This window comes from Narcine bancroftii, chromosome 5 (genome assembly GCF_036971445.1).
Source record: "Narcine bancroftii isolate sNarBan1 chromosome 5, sNarBan1.hap1, whole genome shotgun sequence".
NCBI lineage: Eukaryota > Metazoa > Chordata > Chondrichthyes > Torpediniformes > Narcinidae > Narcine > Narcine bancroftii.
In genome coordinates this window covers 28,706,896-28,718,450 of record NC_091473.1, presented here as the reverse complement: position 1 = coordinate 28,718,450, position 11,555 = coordinate 28,706,896, and the positions used below count along the sequence as shown (strand labels likewise).

General features: G+C 40.5%; 1 protein-coding gene across 7 annotated transcripts in view; it reads right to left on the bottom strand.

Annotated features, from left to right (window-relative positions):
* Positions 1-4,606: 4,606 nt before the first annotated feature.
* The window catches only part of shq1 (SHQ1, H/ACA ribonucleoprotein assembly factor), a 147,635-nt gene continuing 140,686 nt past the window's right edge, over positions 4,607-11,555 (bottom strand). For all 7 annotated transcript variants that reach the window (XM_069937027.1, XM_069937024.1, XM_069937025.1 and 4 more), the window contains one exon: positions 4,607-5,669. In XM_069937027.1, coding sequence (XP_069793128.1) covers positions 4,970-5,669 — 700 coding nt within the window. In that variant the 3' untranslated portion in view covers positions 4,607-4,969. The remainder of the gene's footprint in view (positions 5,670-11,555) is intronic.

The following is an 11,555-nucleotide window of genomic DNA, read 5'->3' as shown; positions in this document are numbered from 1 at the left end:
AGACCATCGACCCCAGTGACTGCATCGCCGCCGCCGCCGCCTCCCCCCAGAGCCGAGAGCCGCTGGGTCGGAGAGGCTCCAACGTTAGCTGGGCTGGCTCGTTCTGAGCAAACTGGGTCAAACAGGTGGTGAGAGCAGCCCTCTCCGAGGAACACGAAAGAAGAACGATTTACTGTCCGCTACACTGCGGAACAGAAACTAAATTCAGCGGTCCTTTCGCTTACTCTAGGTTTTGGCCGATTTCGGAACTGAACCCCAGGGGCCGGAGTCAGACCGGTTTTAAATGGGGTTCCATCGGATCCTGGAGTCGCTCAGCTCTGCAGCTCCATTCACCGCGCTGACCCCCAGGAAATCCTTTCCGAGACAGGTCACACCCTGAAATCCCCCGGCGGGGTGTTTATTTGGACTGAGATTTCGCTTTACCAAGTGCAGTGCGGGGGCGGCATCGATGGTGGGTGAAATCGGACACAGTTCGCCTCCGGAAGGTCGTGCAACCCAATCGGGGGGCTCTCGCTGCGCGTCAGGGAGAACGAAGCGCGTCGCCAGGGCTTCCTATTCACATGATGGCTTTGGAAAAGTCTTCAACTCAAGGCGTCTCCGCCACCGTTATCGAGCGAGGTTTCCACGAGAAGAGAGTTTACAAAAATGAAAGAGGACAAGAACTGGAAACTGCCAGAATAAAACTACCCGCTATTGTTGATTAATGTCATCCAAATGATGAATCAGCATTGCCAAGCAAATCAAGAGTGATCTCCAACGTGTGAAGTTGGTTCGCTTTGATCTTGTGCCAGAAACGGATCCTTGTAGGCGGCAGAACCACGTGAAAATGAATTCAGTCAGAGGCCACGGTGCACTCTCCAAAAGCAGGACGTGGGCGCACATTGTGAAAGCGTGGCCTGGGTGGTGGGGGTCCTTGAGGATAGAGGCTGCTTTCTTAAGACACCACCTCTTGTCGATGTCCTCAATGGAGTGGTCTGGTGCCCATGATGTCGCGGGTGGAGTAAACAACCACCTGGAGTTTTTCTTGTCCTGACTGTTGGCACCCCTTTACCAGGCACTGATGCAACCAGCCAGAATGCTCTCCATGGTACACCTGTAGAAGTTTACCAGTCTTTGGTGACGGACCAAATCTCCTCACTAGGTATAGCCACTGGCGATCCATCTTTGTGATTGCATTGACATGGAGGCTCCAGGACAGATTCTCCGCGATGTTGACACCCAGGAATTTGAAATTCTAGACCTTCTCCACTGCTCATCTCTTATTAACCATTCCTGCTCACAGTTGCTGCCTGACCACCTCCTGCTGCTCTTTGTTCACTCGAAGATTTTAGCATCTGCAGTTCTTGTGCTTTACATTTGCTTGGTCTTATCTAACAGTTTGGAGAACTTACCTTTCAAAAAAAAAAAGGCCCTGTGGAAGGAACTCGATAAATTTTCACATCTCTTCGGCATAGTTCTGTAATTGTTACATTTCTTGCTGCAGAGCTGATCAAGGCAATTCTGGATGCAAAATTAGGAAAAAAAAAAATGTTTACAGAGACCTTTGTTACCCCAGGGCAGGTTTATGGCCAATTAAGGATTTTAAAATGCAGTCGGACAGGAACATTGGAAATGTAATGGTCAATTTGCACAAACCAGGCTCTAAATGTCACCATGAGTTGATCATCAAAGAACCAGTTTTAATTATACAAACTGAAGAGAAAATTGGGAATAATTTACATTCTCTGCAATGAAGCCATCAAATATTTGCCACTAATGTTGGGGTTACATGTTGTCGCAGTGATATCTCAGCTCCCCAAAAAAACTGCAGGAAAGCAGCAGCAGCTTACCAACCTGATTATTGTGCTTGAACCTCAGGGATGGAACTTGAACACAAAATAACAAATTCAAAGAGTGCAATCAATTGAGCCATTGTCAACACTATTGAACCCTGACTGTACCCACTTCTGTATTTGTTTATTTATATTCCAAGCTATTTCCATCAAGTATGAAATTTCCAGCAAGGCTTCGAATGAAGATCAAATCAATCATCAGTTAAGAGTGAAAAAAGTTGCTCCAGGCAGCGGCTGGAGTCATGTCAGGAATGACAACTCAATGAGCCTCTCAATTCAACATTGATCATGTCTGATATATTTTGCGAGATAACAATTCTGACATCTTGTGGCAAGATACGTCAAATGCATACTTCAAAAATAAATGGAGATGGCAAATTCAGACTGCCACTCTCTTAAGGATTTCAGATGGAAAATACAAATGTGAATTTACACATGGGCATTGGTCTTCAGTCTTGAATAAACTCTCTAGCATTATTCTAGGGTAAGAGGTGTTATGCCTTTCTGTGCAATACAGCTCAGATTTCAATCATCATCAACCTCCTCTGCAAGACATTATTATATTGTGCCAGTTGCTCCCTCTGTGGATGCCTTGCCTCCGAATAAAATCCAAGATCATGATGGGACTCAAAGACCAGAAAAGCTTCTTGGCACAATTATAATGTTTCAGCTCCTCTGGTTCAAAGAACATTTTGCAAACACCAGGGAAATATCTACCATAGCCACAAGTGATGGCAGACTTCAGGTGGTCTTGACAAAAATAGCTTTTTCATGCAGCATGGTGCATCTGCTGTTGGCATATTTACTTGGTGGTTCTGGTACATTGCAGCTTTTCCCAACTGGTTTTGCTATCAGACTCGCTTTGCTGGGCAATTCTTTCATTCTTGACTTGGAGAACTAATTCAGCCTAGTGCAGGTTGCCCAAGCTGAAGCAGTAGTTTAAGATCACAATCAATCTGTAAAAGCACATGCTTATCTTGGCTGCCTAAAGTTACTGTAGAAGTCAGACATCGTGGGTCCCAAAACAAATGAAATGAATTTACTGCAGCTGCACATATTTTACACCACTCAACAAAAGGTCAGGCTTCTATCTCTGCAGTACGACTCAGTCTTGCAGCAATCACTGTGTCCTGGGGATTCTGGGATCATAAATAGATGGAGAGGATGGAAGTTGCACTCCCATTTCTCAGACCACATGGCCTCCCTCCCCTTGTACTTTGAGGTTGAGGAGGGAGAAGAGGATGTAGTGAAGAACCCATCCAGAACCATAGTAAGAGGTGGCCACAGAGTAAACAACGTGTAAGGAACTCTGGCACAATGCCAGTAGACATTCCATGAGTCACCAATTGTTCAAAGCCCTCAGATGCTTGGAGTGACACTCAAGCTGCCTTCAGCTGCAAAACACCCCCATAAACGCCACCATACAGCTGAAGACATTGCTTCATTTTCCTTATTCCTTTTCCCCTTCACACCCACACATAGAACCGGCAGCCAACTACCCACACAACAGCAGGAATAAATTCGGTGGGGGAAAAAAATAATCCACCAGATGCTGATTGCTTTACTTAAGAAACAGAGCAATGCCAATCAACCCTTCACCAGCAAATTGTGGGACTGATTGAATGGGTGTAGACCACCAGGAGAGAACAGCTACCTCTTGGAGAGCAGACACCTGGATTGGAGGACTTGGTTCTTAGAGATTTCAGCAGCATCTTGGTCACATCAGATATGATGCCTCCCTGACCCGAAGAACTTGAAGGTGACTAATGTGTTCTCCCTCAGGGTGCTAGCATTTCTCCTGTCATTCTTACTTCTCAAGCGAAATCCTGAGCTCTGGCCTTTTCTTACAACTTTTCTGGCTGCACTCCTGGAGATGCAGCTCACACCTGATGACCAACTGGGACACCACAATTGAAGGAAATGTTAGCTGAAGGATCAGAGTAACTCATCCAAACTTTTCATAATCAATAGAAGCATAATTCAAAATCAGTCGTCAAAATGCAATTATTTTGGAGCATGCTGCAGAAGATGCTGCTTTATGAAATGCTGCACGATGACAACTTGCCTCTGCTGGAAGCAATCAACAACTGAGCTGATTTGACCTGGTTGCTCCCGGCAATGCTCCAAGCAAGCAGAGCACATGAACAGACACTGCTCTGCTTCCTGCAAAGAACATGTTTGGGTGATATATGGAAACAAGTTTTATGCCCGGACTAATTTTATATCCTTGACTTACCCAGAAAAAAAAATATTCTATTGTAATCTACTCTGGAAAAGACCATCTTTCAATCCGCAGCACTGGCAAAAAACACCATGACAAATAATTTCTAGATTCCCCCCCCTGTCAGTTAGAAACTCACATTTTTATCCACGGTGCAGTTTCATTTTTTTTTTACATATAATTGAATTCAAAGGGCTTCTGCTCAACCTGTCTGCTCTCTCGCATCCTCCTTAATAATGAGCTTTTCAGGTCGAAGTCTTCTCTGACTTCAACATTAATAAGCACCTCATTGTCTTCAACGGGGGCCCTGTTTGATTGATGCCATTAGCACAAGTAGATTCGTTACTTCGCAGTTTCACACTGCTGATTACACCAACCATCTTTCTCATTCTGCATCTTATCAATTAGTTCTTTTTCCCTGCAAGTTCTATTCTGTTCATGTTGTAGCCAATTCTTCAGCACAGGGGTCAGACAATCTACCGACAAGAAACGATCCTCAAGGGACACAATCCATGGGGATGCCGAAGCACAAGATAATATTCGGACACCCCTCTCTGAAGCTTGTTCATTTATTAATGTGCTTCCATCATTTAGTGTTGCTGGCAAATTTCAGATATATTTAAATCCAAATTAATCTGATCTGATTAACAAATTTGAGTGACAATAGTTAAACTTACGGTACAATGATTTGTCACCAGAACACAATGAAGCAATGGAGGAAAGTAAATATGACAAACACTTTCTTAAAAAAAGAAAAGTAAGATGCTTATACAAATAAATCTGGTAACATATGAGAAAACCCCAAAGCATTTGCTGCATATTCTCTGTTTCTAAAGTGATTCAGCAAGTACATTAACTAGAATCAGCTGCTTACACCATGTAAATCAGTTTATTTTTTCCAGCAAGCAACTTGGACTCAAGCCAGATTTGTAAAATCCTCTGTATTATCAGGGCCTGCAACAAGCAGCAAGCATTTCTTCTCAGGAGACACCTCTAAGAACGTCTGCTGTGAGGTCGTCTGTGAATACTGGCACTGAGCCAAACTCTGAAGCGGCAGGCTTGTTTGCTTGTGCTCTGAAGCATTATAATTCTCAATAGCAGATTTCTCACAGTGTTCCAAAAGCCCTACTGACTGCAACTGATCTGTAAGTTCTTCTATCAGTCTTCTTGGGGGTGATTCAGCAATGGGAGCTTCACCCAAAACACATTTGTCTGGATACCATCCACCCGCCATGTGTGCAGCTTCTTTGCTAGAACTCAATTTGATCAAAGACTTCTCGACTCCTATATCAGTTACACAATCAGTCTCTATTCCGAGAAGCAACCTATTTCTGCAGGTTTCTTCGCAACCCTGATGGTTAGACAAATCAGTTTCATGCAAATCAGATTCTCCTGTGTCAGAGGATGAACCACCTGATTCCTCAGATTCCTCATCTTCCTCTGTCTCACTTTCTGACTGAAACAGTTGGGGGCTACTCTTCCCTTCCTTGATCTGATTTTCTTCCTCCTGAACTAAGAGTGCAGCTCTCTCCAGTTCCTTCAGTTCAAAGCCCAAATCACTCTTTGCAACTTTTACTTTCTGTAGAGTCTCAGCCAACAATGCAAGCTTCTTTGACCTATGGGAAAAACAATAAATATTTTCAACCAATATGTCTTATAATAACAGAGCTTCAATAATCTCTAAGCACAGAACAATGGATAATCAAAACTAAACAATTATTGTCCAGAATCAAATTTAAATAAAATTTATTTTAGCCAACATGAGAAATATACCATACCAAGAAATTCAGAGCAAATTTCACCTTATTTAAATGTGTAATTTTCTCTTGGAGGGCATCAGATTCTTGTAATAAAGTCAACCATGTTTCAAAGACTAATACACCAACCTGGCATTGTGATATAACCTTGGATCTAATGATCATATACCGTTTAATGGTTAGAATCAACATACAAACATACACACTTGAGCTTGACAGCAGGCTGGATATCTCATTAGCCTTGTTCTGCCAGTGGCGATTGCCAGTGCCAGCTTTGAATTACAATGTTAACTGCTGCTACTTTGTAGATTTCACTTTCAGTATCTTCTGGACATCTGCAAACCTCAGTCCTAACAATTATGGCTGCACAATACGTGTACAGGTATTGGAAATGAGGCAGAGTGAGGAATTCTGTACAAGAATATAAATGTGGCTTCAGTTCATTTTAGACAATCTTTAAAAGAAGGATAATCTCCTCTAGTGGAGCGATCAGCAATCTATCCAGCCCAGGAAGGTCCAAGGTTCCCAGAGTACAGAACCAAGCCCTTCAATCCATCGTATCATGTCAATCACCAATTACCCATCGACTCTAATCCCATTCACTAGAACTTCTCTGCCCTGGCAATTCAAATGCTCATTTAGATAATACTTTTCATGTGTAATTGAGTTTATAATCATATACGAAAGTATTATGTGCAAATGAAACAAAATTCTTACTTGCTGCAGCCACAAAGGCATGTAAATTTACCAACAACAGTCATGTAAATTAAATCACCGCAATATTCCATGAGGGAGAAAAAGAGATAATAAATATAGGACAGATAAAATAGATATTCACAGTTGCAGATGGTAACACACACAAAAAAAACAATGATTTCAGTAGTGCAGACAGATCTTTCGGTGGTCCCAGAGTAGTTGATGGTTAGGGTTGTACAGGGAAATTCAAGAGCCTAGCTATTGAAAAAAACTGTATGTGAACCTAGAATCTACCTTCTACCTGAAGGTAGCTGTAAATAAAGACTATGACCTGGGTAACAGGGGTCCCTTATGTCCCTCAGTGCCTCTGAAGGACAGCTAGATTTGCCACTTTCTGCATTCCTGGGTATTCAATTTTCTAGAACAGGCTGGTTCATAACCAGTCAATACACCTGTAGAAGTTGGAAAGAATATTCAACAACATACCCAATCTCCTCAGATTTCTTATTGATCAGAGGCATTGATGTCCCTTCACTTTTTGTCCTGCCAATGAAAATGGATGAGTGGTCCTTCTGCCTCCTCTTCCAAAGTCTAGAATTAGTTCTTTGGTCTTGGAGGTATTGAGGAACTGCCACACAACCAGATTCCCAATCCAATATTCATCTTTACCCATCATTCAGCTAACAACATGTAAAAGTAAAAGACAAAAATTTCTTGTTTATTTTTATTAAGTGACGACATTGTTTAACGGGTTTAATGTATCATATAGATTGAACTTTGAATAAATGGGAAGGGGGGTGAGGGAGGGAGGGGGGAAAGGGGAGAAAATGACACTATATATTCAAGAGAAAAATGTCTGTATATATTTTGGTCAGTATGGTTCAGTGTGGAAAAAAAAAATTCAGCTAACAACAGTGGTATTGTCAGCAAATTTATTGATTGCTTTAGAGCTGAACTTGGCTATGCAATCATATGTGTTGAGGGAATAGAGCAGGGGACTAAGCTCACAGCTTTGAAGTACTCTTGTTGATGGACAGTGAGGAGGAGCTGGTTGCCAGTTCTCACCGATTGTGTTCTTCCAATGAGGAAGTTGAAGATCCAGTGGTAAAGGGAGGAAGAGTCCCCAATCACTAATCTTAATTATTAGTTCTGATGGCATGAATGCCAAGCTGTTGTCAATGAACAATAACCTAATGGAAATGTCCTTGTGGTACATGTGATCTAATGCAGAGTGAAAGGCCCTTGAGATGGCATTTGCCGCGGATCTGTCAGAACATTGGGCAAATTGAAGTTGGTCCATGTCCTTCCTGAGATGCGAGTAGATTTGCTCCATAACCAACCTCTCGGAGTGCTTCATCACTGTGGAAGCATGCACCACTGTGGATAGTTGTTTAAGCAGGTCACCTTACTCTTCCAGGGCACAGTACAATGGACATCCTTTTGAAACAGGAGGGGACCTTGAACCCAAGCAGCAGGAGGTTGAAAATGTCTACAAAAAACAGCATCACCTCGAGTATTAACCATAATATTCATACAGTTATCAGTTTAGGATGAATTACAAGCAGCTATTAAAAAAAAGATATATAATGTTTTATTATTGTATCTTTTTATATTCAAACGTCTTGCCAATATAATATGGATACCAATTTCTATATTACTTTTCACAATCAAGTGCCCAGAAAAAGAGCAGAATATATGGGCAATCTTCTTTCATTCATGAAGGCTTGTTAAGTTTATCTTGAAGGTACATCACAGTTTCGAGTATAGATTTCAAAATGACATACTTAATTTGACAGATGATGAAATAAATCTCACAAATCACTTGAAAGCAATATTAATGGATGATGAGCAAGTGGGAATATGTAAAATAACAGCAGTGATGAACAGCTGTATTTCTTGTACATGTGACTTATCCCTTAATATCTCAACTATTTTTAGAACAAATTAATTTTCAGACAGAAAATTTCAATGTGGAAATTAATTCATCGTGGTCCTTTTAATTAATATTTCTGACAATCTTCCATTTGTGATTATCTGGATAGTCGCCTTGATTTTTATAAATTTATATGTGTGAGGGATGGGCGCTCTGAAAAGAGGATAAAATGCAGACCAAATTATCTGCTTTTCCTCGGTGTTACATCAGCGAACAAGAGTAAATCTTTGAGAATAATCCAGAATGTGACTAAAATTGCTACAGATTGAACTCCATAAGTTACAATATATGGTATATTTCTGTCTATGGGGGGTAAATAAAAATCTTGCCGTAACACATTTTTGGAGACAAAACTGAAGCCTTCCTGAGCATGATCTGTTAACCAAACCATTTGGCAGTCTTACTGTCCACCTTCTGAGCAATAGCTTTCTTGCAAATCCACAAATTTGATCTGCTTTCTTTTGGGATAGCCTTCCTAATAATCCTTTCATTATTTTGCTTTTGTCATTTACGCACCCACAACCATTTTTCCATTGGCATTCACTTGTTTTGGAAAACTGCCTCGAGGCCAGCTATTGAGCTGATTAACTGACTTGAATTTGAGAACAAGTGGATTACAAAAGCAAGGAAGGCCTTGCTTGACTAACCTCTTGACATTTGGCCTCAAGTGTTTTGTGAAAATATATTTGAAGTAAAAAAAATTACTGAGATTTTCAGAAAGGCTTTGGTAACACTACGAGCAAAATGAAAACTGGGAATACTAGGATTTCATAGCATATCACAGAATGGATAAAAATTACATTTGGGAAACAAAGGAATGGTTCTCTTTGGGGTAGTTAAGCACAGCTGGGAGAGGTTGTATGGGTGAGAGCGTGCCTGATACGTACTGAACTGTGGTTGAACAAAGTATCATTGTTTTCAAAAAGAAAATCTGATCAGAAAGAAATGCAAAATTCTCTTTTTCCTCAGTTGTTCATGTCTATAATTTGGCACAGTGGTGAGGAACTGCTTGTTGCAACAAAATTTAATATGCTATTTTTTTTCTGAAACTGGAAAATGCTTTGGGGGGAAAATAGCTTAATTATAAAGGGTTATGAATGTAATTTTTTTTACATTGTTCAGACTGGAAATGTTTAACTAATCTGGAATTTCAATTAAGTGGGAAGTAATGGATGAACACCATAGTAATGTTCAATATTTGAAAATGACACAGTTCAAACACGACCAATACCATGACTAGCTGACAAAGAAAGGTTCTTGTGGAGCAGAATTTCTGTAAACTCCATTTTTTTTTGGAAATTATAATTTATTTGGAAATCATTATATTGTAGCAGATTGCGAGCGAGCACAGTGAAGAGACTGAGACCACAGGCTGTGAGCTCGAGTATCACAAATGGTTTATTTTGAATTCTGCGCTGCCAGTCTCTCATCCCACCCCCATCGTTCCGGCACTTGCATCACAGTGACACAAGCACGCACATGCTGTTTCGGTCTGGACCAGAAGAGACAGTCCCACGATGCTATCCTAGTCCCCACCGACCGCGTGTGACAAGTGGGGCTGTTTTGCCGTGGCCATGATATTTCAATGTGTTTGAATAATCAGTTGGATTCAATCTAAGTGAAAATATTTCACACAAAAGTAATTTGAAAAGAATATGGGGTTCAGTTTCAGGGAGGTTAACAAGAGTAAGGCAACATGATAATGTGATGGGGTTAAAAGACAATGGCTTTGGTTTTTCAACTATGGTATTGGAGGAAACTAGTACCAGTTATCACAGTAGGTTTGTCTCTTGGATGCAGAGATCAAGTAGGCATGACTTGATTGAAATATATAAAATTATTACAGGGGTCAATGAAGTAGATGCAGAGATTATGTTTTCCCTGGTTTAGTAGAAGTCAAGATCCAATCTCAAAGTAAGCTGTAGGTCATTCAGAACTGAAATGAGGAGAAAAAATAAATCTTTGAACTTTGCCACTCTGGAATGTTGTGGAAGTTCGGTCATATTCCAGGAATTAAATACAAGGGGAGAGAGGGGAAATGATGTGATTGTTGATCTATTTATATCTAATGGTGGAGCAGTTTCAAATGGAGCCTTCTCATCTTTGTTATGTTATTACATTAAAACAAAATCTGGAAATTAAAGACAGCAGACATCACTATCATGTGCTTGAATGTGTCACAACTCAATGATCCTCAGTTTCCTTCTGTGTAGGAATACATGATTCTTAATTATTTGGGAAGAACCATCACGATTGAAGCAGCATTGTCATTTCCCTCTCTTCTTGATGAATATGATGAATCTAATCCAAAAAACTCAGAGCATGGAAGCAACTTAGAACTGCCTTGGGAGTTTTTGTTTGCTGACGACTCAAGCAATTGCATGTTTCAATGGAAGGACTATAATATAGGTTCAATGGTCTCATGACTATAATATAGGTTCAATGGACAAGTCTGTCACTTGTTGCAAATTGATGGTACATTTTGAAATGTGTATGGAACAAAATTAAATAGTCCTCCACTAGGTTTTCCTCCTTGATATCTTTGACAGCATTACTGAGACAACGTGTTTTTTGTCAGCCATGACAGAGGCTGGGATCAATACAAGAACAATTGAATGCAGTGGAGAAAGATGTGATAATTTCAGAACCAATAGACTCTATCTTGACAGCAAGGATACTGGGATGAACTCTAAAGTTATTGATGATTCTGTTAAATTGTAGCATCTTTTTCTCTCTTGGCTGCAGCGACAAGTTGTTGCTAGACAAGGAGAGATGTTGTTTAAAAGGTAGAAAGAAAACTTTCCTACCCTGTGAAAGACTGTCTCAAAGAATGGCACCTGTTCTGCAGAGATAGTGGTATGCTGGACCATCCAATTTACCCAACAGAGGATTATCATATGAAGAAATACTTCTGAAATAAATAGAAAAGCCACATAACAATAGAAAATCTCAATCCAAAAGATTTTCCTTGAAATATTTCAGCGATTGTAGGCCAACTGGACAGTGAACTACAACTAGTTGTGAAGTATGGCAATATATCAGCTTTATCTAACTGCAAATATTATAAAATACATGTGTGAAAAATATAGTATTTTACAGAAAAGATCATGATATGC